The 19,955-nt window shown below is 41.2% G+C and overlaps 1 protein-coding gene across 4 annotated transcripts in view; it reads left to right on the top strand.

The window, feature by feature from the left end:
* The window catches only part of TGFBR2 (transforming growth factor beta receptor 2), a 59,144-nt gene that overhangs the window by 7,148 nt on the left and 32,041 nt on the right, over positions 1 to 19,955 (top strand). The window contains exons 3-4 of one of the 4 annotated variants that reach the window (XM_083823183.1): positions 664 to 696; positions 3,385 to 3,542. The exons of 1 other annotated variant lie outside the window; for it this stretch is intronic. In XM_083823183.1, coding sequence (XP_083679309.1) covers positions 3,527 to 3,542 — 16 coding nt within the window. In that variant the 5' untranslated portion in view covers positions 664 to 696; positions 3,385 to 3,526. Of the gene's footprint in view, positions 1 to 663; positions 697 to 3,384; positions 3,548 to 19,955 lie in introns of all 4 variants that reach the window. 2 more of the 4 variants (XM_083823184.1, XM_083823181.1) reach the window with 2 other exon arrangements.

Genomic DNA, 19,955 nt, shown 5'->3' with positions numbered 1-19,955 from the left:
AATGATGGGAGGAGAGTTTGTGAGGATGGAGATTAATTGATTGGGGATAGGTGGTCCCAAAAAAGAGAAATGTACAAGAGGGATGATTTTTCATCAAGACCAGGCTTTTAATGCAAAAGCAGTCACGTACATTCCCCAAGCTGTATGAAAATCAAAGCTTCTCATCACTGATAAGCTGCTAATGCTGGTGTAATTAGTAAGGAAGCAAAGTGGATAGTAGAAAATAAGGACTAAGGGGCAAACTCCTCCTCAAAATGTGGATGTGTTTTAATTTTTTTAACGTCTCATCCAAAAGCTTCATGAATGAGCTGGTACTCATTTTATTAACTTAGAAAGAAAAGGAACTTCAGTTAGGTTTTCCAGGAGTTAGTCTGTAGTTCTTCTGAGTCTAGATGTTTGAGATGTAAGATGCAGGTGAACCAGCTCCCTCTGTTTTTAATCCTGCTGTGGATTCTGCAGCACAGAATGGAAATAAGTGCACCGTATACATCACCTGTTGGCATGGCTAGGTTGTGCCTGGGGCTTTTGGAAGATAATGTGGTAATTTTGTAGATTTCATCTCACTAACTAATGTAAGTACATTTTTGATGTTGCTGTACAAGAGAGTGAACTTTGAAACAGACCACAGACGATTACTAATGGATGACTTCTGGTTATTTTCAGGGAAGGAAGCAGAAGCAGCTATCCAGGATTCTTGTAAGTCTTGAGATGCCAATCTGTTCTGATCCTCGAGGTCTAATTAGCAGATCAGATACTACTGACAGCTCACTACATAAAGCTGCAGAACAGCAATGGGCCACAGTACTTACACAGTACTTATGCAGTAAAAAACTCTTAGAGCTCAAAGGGAGCCGAAATTTTTTACCATTTTCTTTGACTGCTGCCCTGTGTTTAGTGTAATCTGGCTGCCCTGATCAACTTCCCTATGCTTTTTGGGAACTGTAGCTGGAGCAAATCTGAAGTCACAGTTGCATCAGGACCTAACATGGCTTCTGTACTTACTATGTGCTCCAGGAGAGTAGCATTTGTGAATAACTTCTGTTATTAAAATGAATGCTCGGGGAAATACGATAGATATAATTACACTTTTTCCCTTTCCGAAGGTTCTTTTCTTCAACTCTCTAGTCCCTTAAAATGTTCTTTCAGTAGATAGTCAGTATCCACCATGCAATTTTCAGGCCACTGCTAAAGGGAGGACTGTAGCTACATGTTCATTTATTCCTCTTCAAGTCACTGTGAGGCTACTAAATCATGTAGAGCAGCACTTCTCTGTTATTCGGAGGAAGAGATTCCATAGGCTGCATTTTATTCACCTTTAAAATGCAGCCTATCTTAGGATAAAAATATACCCCTTTAAGAATGTATTTTTTCATTATATTAGCAATAATGATAAGATGGAATGATAATAAAATCACACTGGGGAGTTAAACTTCTAACCAGCACTGAGTTGCTTCTGGAGTTCACGTGGTAGCTGGTCGCCTTCAGCTCTCAGGACACCGCCCCCTCTAGCTCTGCAGCTATCTTAAACTTTTCTGTAACGTGACTGGGTAGAAACTCCAGCGTGTCCCCTTCTCCTTGACAAACTCGCAGGAGTACAGGAATGAAGAAATAAATCTTTGCGTGCTTCACTAATGGGAAGAAATTAACGAGGTTTTGAACAGTACAAATTTGTCAATCTATGATCAGGAACCTGTGAGGATCTCAAGAGAAGAGCTGTCGTATGCAGGTGGTTGTTGGTCCTTTATTTCCCTTGGCTGGTTCTGCCTGCAAGCACGCAGCAATTACCCTTCTCGTTTGTCTTCAGCATGCAGGGAGATCTATGGTTCTGCAATGACTGTGCTGTGGCAGTTGGCCAGCTGCCCTGCTGTGTACCTTTTACCTCCCCACAGTTCCCATTACTGATTTTCATGGTTGCATTGCCTCCTTTTCCTACAGTGGTTGGAGCCTTTGCCCAGAAAGCGGGAGGTCCACAGTTGTGCCACTCCTCAGCTTGAGAGTATCTAAACTCCATCAGTGACGGCCTCTGAGAGGAAAGATCCTTGCTGGCTGAGACTGGTCGGGGCTGTAGAGGCAGCACTCTGCAGAGAAAGGGTTGATGTGTGTGCGTGTGGTCCCCCGAAGCATGTCAGAGGAGAAGAAAGCCTGTTCCCTGATGGATTCATTCATTACTCCAGCCCCTGCAGGGTGACTGATATTCTCTCCAGGGAGTTCATAGCACAACAAAGAGAGACTTTACATACAGAACCTTTTTTTTTTTTTCCTAAACTGGAAACAACCATTTCTCATCCCCATGAAAAGATCAGAGAGGACCATGTAATAGTCATGACTTCGTAAGCCCCTTTATTGAAGCTTTCACAAAATAACTAGGTCAGCAAATACGTGCTTCTCAGCTATTGAATACCCCCTTTCCCTCAGTCTGTTCTTCCATTTCCTTGCCCAACTTTACCACAAGGGAATGCCTTAAGTCAAAAATCTGGGAATCTGATGCTTTTATTGCATTTGTACTATTCTCATCTGGTGTGTACAATGCCAGGCCATCAGGCTTACAAAGCTGGCGTAGCCCAAGTTTGCGTGTAAACAGCAATACCACATTGTCTGGTGGTAACTAAAGCCATACCTGCTCTCTGTTTGCCTGTGGATGATAAAAATAGGAAGACATTCAGCAGGAAAAGATTGGTGAACTCCTCTGGAAAAGGGAGCACAAACAAAAAGGGTTTCTTCATCGTTGTTCTTCTTTTTCCTTCAGCTCCTTCTCACACATTCCTTACCTCTCATGTTTTACACTTTTGCCTTGAAATTTCTGCGTGGTTGAGGGCTTTGCTGTTCCCACTCCTCCCTGAAGCCACGCTGGTACTGCGAATGTTAGTGCAACAAGAAGCAGCCTATAGCTTCCCATACGTACATGTCTGTTGCTTTTAATGTGTAGAAGGGAAGATATAAAAGTGATTCAGTGTTGGAGTGACTTAGAGGCTCCTTCTTTTACATGGAAGGAGGATGCAAGACTTGACAGTGACTTGTAACTGAACACAGTTTTTGCATCTTGACCTTTGGTTAAAGCAGTGAGCTAGGAAGTGAGAAACCAGGGCTCAGTCTCTCTCAGTCTCTGGAGACCCAAAACCCAGATCTCCAGCTTCCCAGGATTTCATCCATTGTATTTCTTATGTAACAGTTAAACTTCAGTACAGTTATTTGTATTAGAATTTCCAGTTTGAACTAGTTCTGCTTAACATCTGTGAAAAAATAAATGCATTGATGTGTCAATTATGGTTTCTATAGACAATTATAGAAGTTGTGGGAAATGAACAGAGGTAGTTTCAACACTAGTCTATTGTGATTGGGAAATGGAAGTTCAAAGAGAGTCATAACCACTGTTTTTCTCAACAGAAATTCTGGTCGATAACTCTCAGAGCATCCAGGAATCCTTGTCAGCCTCAAATACCCTGCCAACTTCAACAAGATCCAATTTGCTCTTCACCCTCTCCCCATTTTTCTTTGCTTAGGAGACTGTGTTAGCAGCTACCAGGGAATGGCGAGGACACAAGGTTTGGTATGACTATTTAAGGCCTAACTCTTCCCCCAGTTGTCTACGTATATATTATTCATGCTTCAGCCAATTTGCACTTCCCCTGACTTGGCTGGTGTTCTGGTGACACGTAGTGTGATTGTCAAACACATACCTACTAGTGGTTTGAAGTCAGAAACATATTGGCCTTCTCATGGTTGGAGGTGGGTAGCAAATGCTAGAAGCAAACCACTAATTATTTGAAGTAGCTTACCCTTGGAAGTTAATGACAAGGCACGCTTACCACTATCATAACCACACACCTAGAAATAGAAAACACTGACACCTGCCTTTCCAAGCTGTTGCTTAGCATGGGTAGTTATGCTACCGATACAGTCATCACCCTTTCCTTTAAAAGGTGGATTTTGTTTTAAATTTCCATTTTGTGTTTTTGAAACGCAGGTGTAGATAACTCTGCAGAGAGCAGTAATTTCTACTCAATTGTCTTTAGGCCCACAGTGGCTTAGGAAGGAGGTGGTATTGTTTGATCAGGGAACCATATTGCCTTGTTAGCATTTTTAGGTGTGAATTTAATGTTATGCTTGCCCGGCTTTTGAAAATGACAGACTTGTGGTTTTGGACATAAGAACAACAAAAGAATTAGGAATAGTACATAGGTCTATTATTCTATGGTTGGATACAGATTTGGTCAGATATGCAGGCAGTTTGCCATGCCTTAGTAAGATAACAAACCCATAAACACCAGGAACTGGGAGCATTTGCCTCAAGGCAAATATAAGGTGGTGCAGCCTAAGTTTGCTCTGTCAGAAAGGTAAACTGTGAGTAGTTACATCAGTTACTGATGGAAATAAAGTGTTAAGCAGGGCTAGCTTGGTATTTTTTTTTACTCTGCAGGGAGATGATATTATGAATGTAAACAAGCACCCATTCCAACAAATGGAAACTCTAGGTGAACTAAATCACTCCAGAAGCGGGGTGTGCATTTTTAACAAAGAGGATAGTTACATTCATAGAGCCCTGTCAAGGGATGTAATGGACTTCCGAATGTGAATCACTATGTCGAGGCAGGGTTTTGCTTTCTACAGATATGTCCAGAGGAGCTAGGACTTGATGCAAAAGTAGCTGAGTGGAATGATTTCACTTACAGAAGGCTGGACTGGGAAAATCATCCCATCGCTTTCTGACATAAAGGTCCTATAACCTAAAAATCTGTGATACAGCTGGTAACCACCAGGCTGTTTTCATTCATGTCTTTTTCAGAATTAGTACTAGTGTCTCCAGAAGTTACAAACAGTTAAGGCACTCGGCTAATGAACCCAGTGGAGGGATATTTCAAATATGCATGAGTTATAAAATTTTGCATCCAAGGAATTCAAAAAATGTCTCCATTCCTACAGAGCACTTCCCTCTGGTATAAATTAAGATATTATTTTGTTTGGAAAGCTTGGAATTGTTCTGTTTTGTGAGAACACTTTGGAAAAAGTATTTTGTTCTGCATGAGTGTAGTATTTGTGAAAAATGCCAAAGCGACAGCTTTAGAGAATGAGATGCCCACGTCACTGAACAGCTACACCAGAAACCGTAACAAAGCCCACAACTTGCTTGTGATGTTTAAAGGGATGCTGAGCAGTTCAGCTACTATGGCTATCTTATGCACAGCTTTCTCAATGGCAGTTGTTGAAATAGTATTTTCATGACAAAATTATTAATCCACTTGGTGTTTGATTAAAATGATCAAGGCATTTCATAAGAACTCTTAGACATCCTGCAGACTATTACTGATTTCTGTAGTTGAGTGAGTTTCCTCCTGATAAAGGATGATTATCTGCTATGACCAATATCCAGAAACATTCAGTGACTCAAAACTGTTAAACATCAGCTAGTATAATTTGACATAACAGCACACAAGTCATAGATTAGCATCTGCTGAAGATCCTGACCTATTAAATTCAACTCATACATGTGACAGCAAACATCTTCTGTCTTGTGGTAGCAGAATGAGAAATGTTTGTTTCTGTTGCCAGAAATGAACTGCACCATTTAAAAGATTATGAAGTATCACTGTATTTTGCTTTTTGTAGTTGTCAGTTGTTAGAAGAAATTTTGAGGTAATTGGATGAAATTGTGAGGTATTTGGATGAAAATTAAGAGACAATGGAAGATTTGCTTCTGAGCTGCTGCTTGATGCACTTGGTCTTGTGTTTGTCTTCTCTCTTCCTAGCTTTCTCCCTGAAACAATTCCTTCAACAGAAGTCATTGTTTTGCAGACATTTAAATTGCTTTCCTCTTTATAATGTTTCTTCTAAACAAGGCCACTTGCAAGCACGTATGCTGTCTTGGGGTGCTGCTGAAAGATTGTGTTCTTGAGAATGACATAGTCTGTATCTTGAGGACCTGACATAGTGGGGTTTTGGAAACGATGGCCCTATCAATAGCAGCTGGGAGGGGAAAACCCTAGAAATACAACTCCATGTGTACACTTCCCATTCTGAGTTTATTTACAATTTTATTCTGGCTCATCATAAACAAAGAAGAGTCTGGAGTCCCTCACATCTTCAGGCAGGTAGACTAAACATTTTAGACTGGCAAGTTCCTTCCTACTGAGCTGTGTCTAAGGGAGGAATGTCCTTACCATATACCACAATGCCAACCCTTCTGGGGCCTGGCTGCTGCAAACAGTGGGTAATGTTGTATTGTACGTAGTGGGAATTGTTGTATTCCTACATGCAGACTTCTGAGTGTCTAGTGCTGTTTTTTTAAATGTGAGGGCTTAGGGGCTGGACCATGCACGCATACAGAGGAGATTGTTGTAAAAATACTGGATTTTATAATAAGCATAATAACCACTCACACTTGTGGTTTAGAAATAATGGCAATGATAAGGACCTCTCAGTGAACTTTCAAGGGATGTATTTATGGGTGAAACACCTTACTATTTCACAATGGGTAGGCTTCACCCATGGTTTTTATTTTTCTTTAAGCCCAGTAAAATTTCAGCCTCAAACAGAAATGGAGGAGCTGACTTACTCTTTCCCTTATTTCAGCAGGATGGTATTGCCAGCCGCTGAGTCACAGTCCCAAAGGTAACTGGAGGGAGTCATTTGCAACTGCATTAAAAGGAACAGCTAATACCTGAGGGATAGGCTAGCAAATTTACCCTCGGCAGATAAAGGAGATGCTGCTTTGCTGGTAGAGATTCTTCTTTACCAAGAAATCTGGTAACTCTGTAACAGCATGTGACAGCAGTAGGATTTCTGCGAAAGCAGTCAACAAAAGAAAGTTTTCCTAAGGTTGGATGTCATTAAAAGTGCGTATTTTTATGCATGTACTCTTTTCTCAATACTCAGTATATAATTCCCATTAACGGTTGTGAAAGTTAGATGCATCTATCAAGAGAACATATCCCCAGGGTATTAAATCGTGTTATTCTGATTCTTTGCGTGTAACTTGACAGAGACAAATATAACCATCCAAGCTACTGAATTTGAGAAGGATGTGTGCGTTTTTTCCCAAATCCATTCAAAGTGATTCTACTCCCAAGGGATTACATTTGAGTCTAACTTTCCTCTGATTTACAATTTTAGCTGAGCTGATGGATTATGAAAGAGAGTAATTTCTTTTTCATACTGTTTTCCTGAATCTGTCATTCAAATCTTGCTGTGTGAGGACAGAATGGTTCATAAACATTTTCCTGGAGGAAAATGGCTCCTTACAGCAAAAAGGAGCTCGGAACAGAGCTTCTGCATAAACATGTTTGCCCATCAGTGACTGACAGAGAAGTCTCTGTGTGTGCAAAGGATGTGGATTTTTTTAAGTGAGACTTCTTATTTGGAAACTGTTTTTCAAATAGACCAGGAAGGATGGGTTATGCTCGGGTCTAGAGAAAGAAATTGCACAGGATACTGTTTTATCAGAATGCATGGATGATATTGTAAACTAGGACCATTGCAGGAGCATCCTATGGTTGGGAGATGTGCCTTAACTTGAATTCTATCTTTCCCAAATATTTCTGAATTATAGAAGTCTTCAAAAAGCTAAAGGAAATGAGGTGGTCTGCACTCTACATTAGTAAATTGTAATTTTATATTAAGTTTAAAGCAAAGTCCACAAGTCTTAAACTGTGACTACAAATTCAGCACCTTCAGCAAAGCCTTGGTTTTGTTTTGTTTCATTGTTTTTGTTTTATTTGTTTGTTTGTTTATGGCTGGGAAGGAGGGATAGTGGCAGTGAAAGCACTTTTTTAAAAAAAAAAAATCCTGCTAATACCCTGCCTTTATCTGGAAAAACAAATATTTATAAATCCCTCTGAATCATGTAACTGTGTAAAGATTGTGGGTTTGAAAGCACAGTTGTCTGGTTAATCCATTTAAATGCTTATTTTGAATGGGCAGCTGTGAGTCTTTGTGTGTACACAGCTTCTCCCCACACTTATTGTTGTGTTATAAAATATAGAAATTCTGGCCTGATTCAGTAGTAGTAGGTGTACACACATGCCATTTTCTATAGTATGAGATAGAGATTGTCTCCATGCTGAGCACATGCTTGTTTAAGTTGGCCTGTGGCCGTGCTGTGGCTGAAGACCTTTTTTTTCGGTGGCTTCCATTCCCAGCTGTTTAGGTTGCTTTAGATCATGCTTCAAGAACATCCAGGTACTGGTCAGAGGCACAAAGCAGCCCCTAACCCATGACTTCAACGTGCTCCAGCAGTTGATGCAAAAGGTGCAGCTGTGAAGACCCGGTTACAGGGCTCAATATGGAGCCCTGTATGGGAAAAGATTAGGAGCTCTGGTCTGAATTCCTCTGCCATGATGGAAATACAACACTGGACAGCAGGACTGTAATTTATGTACTCCAAATCATGCCAATGTATCTAAACTGTTTTAATGGCTTACTTATGCCACTTGTGCCCCATGTGCTTTATAACTGCGAAGCATTTCCTACTTGTGAATGTGACTCTCTAACCAAAATTTGAACAGATGCAGCCTGTTCCAATTACAGCATTGTAGTTTGAGACTGCTTTTGATTTTTCTTTTTGAAAATACTAAGTCCATTATTTAGGTTTGGCTTCATTTGACTAGGCTACTTGTTCCTTGGTGCACAGGATCTTCAGCTAACAGAAAAGGAAGTGCACTCAGAATCAGGCTCTTTGAAACCACGAGATGGGAATTAAAGCTCAACAAAAGTTTCAGAGCAAAAGCTCAAAGTCAGGCAAAACTGTTGTCTGGGTTTACGGACAGTTCTCCCAGACTAGTGGTAGTTTCAGGTAAATGTTCATCAGACTTTCCCCTGAAAAAAAACAGAGTTGTGGTGATTTGGCTGAATTTTGTTTGTGTGTTCACATTACAGATCTGCAGCAAGATCAGACATTTCACTTCAGACAGAGGATATCTATGCTTCATTAGTGCTACCCTTCCCATTTATAGAACTCTTTCTCTTGAAAAACAGTGTATCCTCAAAATAAGACTGCTCTGAATCCTTCAGCGTCCTGGGAGGAAGAGGCAGTTGATAGGTCTGTATGCTGCTGATGAACCAGTTGCAGAGCAATACCTGTCTTTTCAAATGTCTCACGTAAGTCTTGTTAACTGACTTGAGACGCCATAAGTGCTTTTTCTATACCGACCCCTTCAAAGTCAAAATAACCTCCTGCCTACTTTCATGGTAGATTTGAACTATGATCATAGTGGACGTGAACTATGGATCCCCCATAGTGGTTGGGGCCTATCCTGAGGTGTCTCTGCAAATATTTCTGGGGATAAACATCAATCTCTAGAGTTCTCCCTGAAGCAAGCACCAAAGCCAATGCAGTTGAGTCCTAGGCAAGTCTCACCTGCCCTAGCAGTGACAGTGCCTGGCAGAAGAGAAAAGCTTCCCCACCTGGAAGGGCTGTGACATCCCAACTCAGGGCGGGTGGCATTTGAAAGCAGGCTGCACTTGGACTGGAGCCAACCTGATTTCCTTCTTGGTCCAGGCAATTTGGCAGCCTGACCCCAGCCTGGGATGCAGAGTCCTCGGGTGCAATCCTGCCCGTGAGGCTGTGCAATCAGGGCTGATCAGCCTGGGTGCCCTTGTTGAAATACACAGTTTCCCATTGCCCTAGCCATGGGTTCCCACTCGACACACCAAGTTCTTTGTTGTGTTTGCAAGATCAGATAGCTGTCTAGACTGAAGAACTGTTCTGGTTTCAGACTGGCCTTTTGGAGGGGGAGGGAGGCCTGGTAAGGTGAGTATTAATGCAAATCAGCCCCCCAGCCTGGGTCCTCTGTGAGGAAGAACATTCAGTGAGGGATGGGAGCGAATCTGCTTCACCTCACCAGAGGAGGTGAACAGGACTACTGTTTTTTCCAAACTGAGAGTGTTTGTGCAGATATTTTCGGTATGGGTTCACCAGAGAGAAAAGGAAAAGAGAGGATCTTTTGTGTTCACAATGCTTAAGAAACAAATTAGTCACTTTTCTTAAAATGGTCTGAGGACTTTTCCAAGAGGCAGGCAATTGTTGTTCTCAAAATATGCATTTCCTCGCATAAAAAAAGGAATGGCGCTAAAAATAAGATGTCAGAAATGGTGTGTGAGTGTGAAGTGGGATTCCCAAAGGAGTGATCCACGCGGACTCTGGAAAGCTGCATGTGGCAGGAGCCTTTCAGAAGGGCCCTGACCCTCAGAAACTGCTGTGGAGTGTGTGGCTCAAACTGCGGTGACTGTGCTTCTGATCGTTAAATGCAGCATACGCAGGAAAGATGGGGATGGCCTAATGCCTTCCAAAAACTGTCCAGAAAGTGTGTTAGTAATTTTAAGGGGATATTATTAAAAACAAAATGAAAAATAAATGCATGAAATGGCAAGCACAGGAGTGATACTTCTGATTCCAAGCAACCTAGTAGTATCAAAGGAAGCCTGGGGGAGTGAGACATAACTTTGAATTTCCTGTTTTGTGTGATTTGTCACAGTCTTAATGTTTATGCTTAATTTTCTCTACTTTAAAATAAATAAAAATAAAACTCTCCCCCCAAACTAAAATATGTCATGACCTTTCCTGGACAGCCTTCTCTCAGAGCAGAGAGGGTTTGCAAGAGCTTGCCAGTCTCTTGAGTAAATGAGCAGTGTTAATAAACATCTGCTGGTCTGTGCTGACCCTTCATAAGGTACAGCAGCTGCTGTAAAAATATTTTTTTTTACAGTTTCCTGTGCATTTTAGTTGTCTTTAATCTGCTCTTTCGAATACACTAGAATCCATCGGGCATACGTTTAGCAAGAGTTTATATGTAGCAAGAGTTTAACTTCAGCAGGAGTCAACTGTGGTTTTAGGAGGTCCTTTAGGAAAGATCTGGCTTTTTGCAGTCTGAATTGCTGCATGCTGCCAGTGTAGAGGTCAGTCTTTAAGCATTTTGCATTTGAAGGAGATGATTTTCTGCCACCTATCTAACCTTCCACGTTCCTGTCAAAAATGCTGCAGGTAGTCAGGTAACACTACAAAATATTTTTGTACGTATACATTTCATACCTCTTGAATTTTATAGTTGATTTAAAAGTAACTGAGCAAATAAACCACAGCAACTTTGTGTGTGTGCTATATTTGTTTCTAATATAACCTGAACTGAGGTAAATCAACCATACTTTAAAATGATTTGAAGGTCCACAGAGAAAGCTGTAAAACCTCCACCCTTTCAATTTGATCAGTTAAGCTGATGTGGTGATGTGAGGATACCAGGCTGCACTTTGTTACTTGAAGCTATTTGGAAAGTTAAGCGTGACAAAGCCACACGCTAAATATGAGTAAAACCCTGTAGGAGTGTCAGTCGTGAGTGTCTGACTGAGCAAACGTTACTATTTTGATGTCTGTGCAGCTTTGGTTCTGCATTGTTCTGTGGGAGCTGAGGGCTGCCTGCTCTAGTACCGCAGTGGTGAGCAAAGCAGTTGTCTGTGTGAGGGAGAAGAAGGACTGTGCCATGTGCTGTCATCACAGGTGCCACAACTTCAGTTTGCCATGGGAAAGAAGACAGGGTTTGGCAATACAGCATGTCAGGGAGCTTCTTAGTCTCAACACTCATAAGGTTAGCCTCTTCACCCCAACCAAAGATCCTAATATGTTCTACCGGCCAAAAGCTGAGCAGAAGATGCCCCCATGACATACCCTTCAAAAGTTCTCCGCCTTCCTCTCACCTGTAGCCTGCTCAGTGAGGGTGCTCCTAAAAAGAAGACAGTGAAGATTTCTCTTCACTAAGCAGCTGTCACAAGCTGAACACTCATTACTGCTAGTAATGAAGTGATGACTTTAGGTAAGCGATGTTGATACCGTAAGAATATGATCCATTTTTTTGTGGTCTCATGGATTTTTTGGGTTGTATGTGGCACTGAGCACATTCAGTAGGCTTACAAACAAACTGAAGGGCCAGGATCTGTTTCTATAAAATATTTAATGGCTAATAGAGGTAGCTTGGCAATAACAATGGAAAATATCCTAAACGCCTGTACTGGGTGGACTTCTGAGTTTCCCTATTGGAAAGTGGAAGTTTAATAAATAGGCCCTCAAAAATAGAGTTGAATGACTTTAAAGTGACCATTTCTTGTGTCTCCTGTAGTAAAAGAGAGAAAGGGAAGAAATATGAACTAAGCTTTTGGAGGGAATATATGCCTTTTTCAAGACAAGTGATTCACCTTCCCCAAAGCCATTATGAAGAATGAAAAACCCGATTATATTTTCAAGTAGGTTGTTGGTGGTGGTGTGACTGTTGAGGGGGCAGGAGTGGGGAGAAGCATGTTTCTATAAACAGGCTTCTTAGCTAGCTGAAGAGAGAGGTAGGACAGGTTCAGAAACTGCTTTCAACCTACTTAGAAGATTCAGTGGCATGCTTTTGTTCTGGCGAGGACCTGTAGTTGAGAGCAGAGGTGCATTTGTGTTTTTCTGAGCCAGAAGTGTTCTAAATTGTTTTAAACGTTTTGGGATTTGCCCCACAAGCTCTTCAATCATGAAAAATCTTTTCTTCTTCTATATCACAGAAAGAACTATTTAATACCTGAATGACTTCTGTCTATTTTCAGAGCATCTAAGTTGGAAAATATTTGTATGAATCTGAAGTGTTTATGCTCTTTCAACCCTGTTTCAAATGAAGTAGTGGCAGTTCTTACTGTGCAAATAGCACACCAAAGGAGGTGAAGTTGCAAGATATGCTTTTTAATGGACAGGTCAGATTTAGCTATGCTATTGTCAGTCCTGAACCATGAATCATGCTTATTACAACAAAGCAGGAAGGCTGTTTTTCCTAATCTCGTGATTCAGATGAGCATTGCTGTACTAGATACTCACTGTATATCTGAAGTCACAGAAGGAGTTAACCGCCAACAACAGCTTCCAGTAAATTCCAAATGTAATGCATTATGCAGAAAAAACCTAGACCCTGTAGTCATAGCTGAATAAATTGATCTTCGTGTTATATCACATACAGTTCTCCAATGCTGTGTGCTGTTTACTGGCTGTGTTAGGGAGGCTGCGAGTTAAAGTCAAGAGAAGATGAAACATCCCTTTGAGTGCCCTATGGGAAGCCATCATTTAGATCTTTTTTCAGCCTTTTTGCCTGGAGACAGTATTCATTTTTTCCGCCTTCCGTGGGCTACCATGGAGTGCTAAACAGTGGCCAGCAAATGTGGAAGACAGCAGCAAGTTAAAAATCCGCAGGTGAAAACTCATTATCTGAAGCATCACAACAATGTTATTTTTATTGCCTATTTTCAGAATATGTTCACATTTCATTGTAAGTGTTGAGCTTGAGTCTCCTCACACCTGCACAAATGTCAGTCAGCAGTAATTTCACTGAAGACAGCTAGCTCTGTTCTTAGGCATGCATGTTCGAGGCAGGCGGCTCACTGCCATGCCCTGTGCAAGTGAGAAGAGCCAAGCCCATGATTAAAACTGCCAGTGTTAGCTCATTTTGGAAGTAGGGGATAAAAATAGCATTATTTTCATGTTTTAAATACAAGAATGATTTTTATCCTGAAGGTCTCCAGCTTAATATTCTGCTCCCTCCCTTATTTTCTGCTGTTGTGTCCCCCTCCTCCCTCACTCCTGCCAGATTTGATTGTGTTTCTGTGTCAGTGCCTGCAGCAATCCCTAAAGCAAAGTTTTGCCAGTTGCACATGCTGCTAAAAGCCAGGTACTGCCACTGCAGAGATGAGTTAAATGAAGTTTTCTAACTTCTGCTCCTTTTCCTTTTGTCTCCTCCCTCTGCAGATGCCTTCCCTGCCTGTGGGTTAGAAATAGCGGTTTCCACATTTCAGTGCAGTCCACCCAGTGGCCTTCTCACAGTGAACCAGTTCTGCTTTGGCCTTCCTTCCTTGAACCAGGGGTGGCCTGGTTCAATGGTGACACTACTTCTGGCTAGGTCTAGCTCATCAGAACGGTTCACAACGTCGTCTTTCCTAGCAGACTTCTCAGGCATGGTTGAAGAGCAGGCTGTAGCCCACATAAACAGTTGGAAGGCTGTGGGCCCTACCTGGCCAGTCTTTCCCCATCTCATAGTGGCTGCTTTGTAACAGGATGGGCTACGGGACTGTGGGATGAATGTGTATCTCTTTGCATTAACAATTCCATTGTTGCCATCTGATTGGCTTAACTTGCTTTTTTTTTTTTCATATTACAGGTAAGACCCTTTATATGATAGGGAAAAGCCATGACATGCATCTCCTTCAAGTACTTCACAAAAAAAAGGATGTTACAAAAAAGGAAGTTATTTTAGTCTTTTTTTCTCTGCAGAGCCCCAGTTAGGTTTGATCAGACAGGAAAGCAAAACCATGGTCCCAACCACTTTGCAAACAGAAGTGCATTTACTACACAAAGGCATGCCTTTAGAAACATCAACTAAGGCAGCTGCTGTGCTAGGCCAGAAAACTGAAGATCAGAAGGAAAACCAAGAGGTGAAATACATTATGGAGGAAAGAAGGGAGTGATTTGCTAGGGCCAGACCATGAGGACATCAGTGATTTGTGACGATACGTGATGCTGGTCAAGGCAAAAAGAATCTTCAAATAACTCTCTAGGAACATGGTTTTCAGGAGTCTTGCAACAGGGAGAGTTAGATGTGGTGAGCTAAACATTTCTGGAGCCTGCTTTCCTCTGACATATTTTCATTGTATGTAAAAGCTGCTATTTGGCTTTAAGGAAGCTGTCTTAGCATGCTTATCATCATTGCTATTAATCTTAATAGAAACAGTCACAAAAGTCCTGTGCCCATGCCAGTCCCACTGGGTTAAATCATAGTTGAGATAAAGGACTGCAGCCCACAGCGTGGTCCGAGACACCAGGAACAATGTGCGTTCATACTCGCATAGTGGGCGTGGGAGTATGTGTCAGAGAGTGGTACTCCAGTCCAACTCGTGATGGCGTTGAGTTCAGAAGTGTCAGCTGTAGCTGAAAATCTGAAAATACATGTTTCACAATGTTACCCCTGAAGGTGTTGCTATGGGAGTTCCTAGGTGATCTGCAGCATTGCCAAGTCCTGTGATTTTTATCATGAGTTGTATGATACCCAATAATTTTCTTGAATATCAAGCTCCTGGATTCCAGTGTTTTTATTTCTTAACTTTTGATTTTGTAAGTTGGTAAGTTTCCAATCCTTCTGCTTGTGGTCAGGGTTTCAAAACATTACTCAAATGCACTCTGAGATTCCAGACAGCAATGGTAAATAAAGGAGAACCCAGCAGTTGTTCTTTTTCTTTTTTCTTTTTTTTTTTTCTTTTAACTTTTATTTCTATAATCTCTCTGGCTAATCTTGTGATTTCGTGACTCGTGGTTTTTGAATCTTTAGGGTTATGATGCCATCTTTCCTTCCTTGTATTACTGCACTGTATATAACAAGTACAATTAAGAATAGATATCAGGATATTTCCAAGTTTTAAAAGCAAAACTCAGATCTCTCCTTTCCCTTGACCTACCCCTCTCTCCTGCAGCTGAATCATCAATACTTAGAAGGCATTTTTGGAAGACAAAGAATGTTTTTGTTGCACCATTTCATTTTCATGATGCTGGTGGTGTTTCCATCAGCACTGAAGTTCTGCTAAAGTTATAGATCATGTGCTGGAGGGGGGTTGGCAAAATGCTGTGTGTGGTACTGTTTCTAGCAAAATGTAGTGTCTTTGTGTTAGATGAGAAGATAATACAGTTAGGATTTCCTTCGAAGTTGCCACTGTGCTATTTAGCCATTGAGACACGAGGCCATGGAGCAGCGCTCTTTGGGGAAACAAGGACCTGTTCTTTTTTGTCTTCCTCATAAAGGCATCCTCCTCCTAGCAAATTTCCTTAATGTAGTGGAGTAAAATCTTAAATTCACACCTCTCTCATCAGGTGAAATTATTTCATAGCAGCTGAGTTCTCCTCCCAACATCTCCCTCAGCAATTTTGTTAAAGAAATGAGATCTATCTGCTCAGCAGTGCTGTCTTATTTGTATACATGTGCCGAAGGCATTGGATGAGAGAAGAGAAAAGCAGTAATTATATTTTACAAGATAGAAATGAGAGAAATTGTCTGATATTTCTGAAATGCAACCTAAGAATTTTCCAGTGTAGACATTCCCCAAAAGACAGCAGGTTATTTTGGGCTTTATTTAAATGTTATTGGCTTTTGAGGGGCCTGTAACAATATTAAAAGAAAAATAAGAAGAATGTAAACTATAGACGGAAGTCTCAATGAAAGTTACGTATCTACAAAAAACAGATACAAAGCAAACAACTTCAAGACAGTCAATAGACTTAGTGTGGTCATAGAGCTTATAAGGTCTTGAGAAGTCATAAAAAAGAGGTGAACCACAGAGTAAAACAAAAAACTCTGGCTCCATCAGAAGCCATGGAGTTGATCTTTCCTATGTGGCTGCTCTAGTGTCTCTTCCATAATGTCCAGCCGAGGTGTTGGCTTGCACGTGCTGTGCATTTTAACCACAATGACTGATCTATGGTCGACTGGTCAGCTAGAAGATTCATAGACAAGAAACCCTGTCTTTTTTGAGTCCTCTTAATGGTCAGAGAAGCAAGGAAAGCTAGAATTAGTCTTCCTGCAGAAGTCAAAATAAGAAAACTAACATTAGAGAGTAGATGACAAAACTCATGTTTTAAGAAGCAAGCGCACATTTTAGGACGTCGTCCTTCAGATGTGCAAATCTGTGTGTTTTGTCTATTGACTATCCCATTATATCCACAGAGGTTTGTTTGCTTTTTAAGGGAAAATGAAAGGTTGTTTCTGTCCACAGTGTTCATATAACTTTAGTTGTCTGAACGGGAGAAAACCTTGAGGAGTTGGCTTGTGTGATGTGAAGCGGGCAACAGGGTAGTCAAGCAGTTTTAGAAATTTAAATGAACTTCCAAATTAACATTCAATTAACTACCAGAAGGGGAGCAGTCTTGCTGATCATGAACCACTCTTTGCTCATGGGCCCATCAGGGAATGAGTGAATACACTTTTCTGGGGAAGAGCCATACCAACCTGTCATTCTCCATGGCAGAGACCATTGATTGGAGACAGGTCTGAGTTTATGTGACTTGGAAGCAGACTAGTCTTTCTTGGATTTCTAAGTCCTCAAAGCCTGGTTGCAGACTGTAATTAGAAGAGATTAATGCTGAGGTTCACATATGGCTCCAGATATCAACACAGGATGTTTGTAGAGGTTGATTTCAGCATCAGTCTGATAGGGGAAAGTCAAATTTGGTTTTAACCCACTTAGTTTGGAACTAGATGTGCTGTCAGAGTGAGCAAAGTTGAGCTGTAGTAATGAACAACACACCAACACCTGCTATGGCAATGTGACAGTATTAGGGAGCATAAATTGCAGTCTCACTTCAAATCAGACGCTGAAGTGTGGAAGAAAGTTTGTGCACCTGGACAACTTATCCAATACCTTGAACTGCCAGGGGAATGAAAACAGAGGCACTGTGTTGTCAGCCACTATTAGAAGTATTCCTGGGAGAAAATTCAAGTCCAGTCAGATCTGGAAGTCCTAAAACCCTATTACCTTTTGCCATTAATTTAGCACGTTCAGAAATTAACTGTCACTAACTACTGAGCCTTTTGCTGGTAATTGAATTAAAACCTACTGCTCTTACTTAGAAACTCTGTGTTCGTGACCTTGCAGGTGATTACAGCTTTCCAGCTAGCACTTTTATTTTATTATTATTATTTTTTAATCAAGTTTCTTGGTTTGGAGACCTCTCCTTGGAAGAGGTCCAAACATATTTCCATCTGTTTGTTCCGGTGGGTGAGACTTGGCAGAACCTGGCATGGGTGGGGACAGCACAGAAATGACCCCGTCCCTCATCAAATACAATGTGCTTGAACCAGTTAACCTAGGGACTTGCTGTCATGTGGCCTTTGGCTGTAGCCCCATGAAACACAAAGCCTTGTGAACTCAGGGCTGAAAGCCGTGTAGATGCAGCCAAGTCTTTGCAGTTTGAGCAGATGTCTTTTCCTTGTGCTGCTCAGCTGTGTGGTGTCAACACAGGAGCCACAGGCCCAGCACCCTGCCACAGGTTTCCTGTGTGAACTTGGCTGAGTCACTCAATCTCTGTGGCTCATCTGTAAAAGCAGTGCCTCCTTAATATTCCTCTGTATTGCTCACCCAAGGCTTCAGGAACATAGATTGTTTTTTTATTGGGTAGAGGGACAGTCCCTTGTTGTCAGGGTGCTTTGATCATTATTGTAACCTAGAAAAGTTAATACAGCTATTAGTTTCTCTTCAACATTTGGTAAATAAGAGGTATCACCCCAAAGAGAGGAACAGTTTACCAAAATGATGACTACATTAATACATATTTTAGAGAGCACTGCATTCAAGACCTTTAGAATCCCTACCACACCTACTTCAATGGGGCTTTGTTCTTCTGCATAGCTTTGGGGAGTTGTTGCAACACAAATAACGAAGGACAAGAGATGTTTACCTCAGGCTTAAAATTCAGCCAGCCTGTAACACACTGCCTACATTCTCCATCCCAGTAAGTGCTCCCAGAGAGCTTGTAATAACCCTTACCTCTGTGTGGGAGCTTCTTCTATACCATTAAAATCATTGGGCATTTTACTACTGATTACAAAGGCAAGTAAGATGGGAGACCTTAGGTCAGTACAAGAGCACACTAGTCATGAGAAGAAGGATGTGTGGTTTGGGTAAGGAGGGAAGACTTTGCTCTCAGTCCTTCACAATGGCTCAGAAATCCATTGGAAATGTTAGCAAGAGGCCTTTTTATTTCCTTCTGGAAAAAGCATGTATATTTAATTCCTGTTATAAAACATTCTAATGGTAGTAAATAGTGAAGTTCTAGAAGGAAAAAAATGATTTCTCAGTTAATGGAGGAGAGAGGGAGAAATTACAAATCCCTGGTTGCCTATTATTGGTTGACTAGCAACATTTGGCCACAGACAGCAATACGAACATGGTTTTAGCACACAGGTGGCTGTAAGAGAAGGGCTGTGCTAAATGAAGCCTAGGATCTCCTTGAAGCGGTTCAACCTATTTTTCCAAATATATTACAAAGTGAGTCAGACTGAAACTGTTGTAGATAGTCTATTCCACTTCAGATAAAGTTGCATATTCATTTTAGCTTCAGAAAAAAAGTTTATGTTGGCATTTTCTGTTCCTTGTAGTCACGCTGGCTTTTCAAAATAGCTTTTGAACTAAAAATAGGTTTCCTGAAATTCATAATACTGGGATAAATAACATCTCTTCCTTTACTGCTACTACAATGAAGCAGATGGAGAGTGCTAAGACTCTTTCACGACCGGTAAACAAGTAACTCTTAAGTGCTCAGGCACAGAAATGTAACTGCTGGGTCACTGTACAATTCTACAACAGAGGCTGTCATTGCAAGTTAGCTTGAGTTAAGTCCCCTGGAGTTAGCCCAGAAAGGCTCCAGCAGCAGATTACACGAGCTGCATAGATGCGCTGTTGCATTTCCAGCTTGAGTTTCACCCATAACCTCTGGCAGACCAGCTAATTTAGGATGACAGTCAGTTACAGTTCTGTGTTTCTTCTTTGTGAACAGTAATCAGATTAGGGGTGACAGCCAGGTGATGTCTCAGGTTAGTGAAGACAGACTTGCAAAATCCATCAAGATCCATGTCATAATGATGTCACCCACCTAGTGTGCATACCCACCATGGTTCCCACAGTTACTTTAGCAAACAGACTGTGATACAATATATTGCACATAAGGGACAGATACGCTGCCTCTGAATAATGCAAATGGATGGCTGCAGAGTAGTTCTTTGAGGACAAACTGGGCTCAGAATAAGCTTGACTCTGCAAATTACAAAGAAACTTTTGCACCCTCTGAAGTCAATAGAATTTGACTTCACATTTCAAATTCACTTTGATTAGCCTGGTCTTGACAGTATGGCACTTGTGCTGTTGCAAAGAAAATTGGTAGTTGCACAAGATCAGAGATTTTTCTAATTTAAGGTATGAGG

This window comes from Anser anser, assembly GCF_964211835.1.
Source record: "Anser anser genome assembly, chromosome: 2".
Taxonomy (NCBI): Eukaryota; Metazoa; Chordata; class Aves; order Anseriformes; family Anatidae; genus Anser; species Anser anser.
The sequence above is the reverse complement of the archived record's forward strand: the minus strand, read 5'-3'. Positions and strand labels throughout refer to the sequence as shown.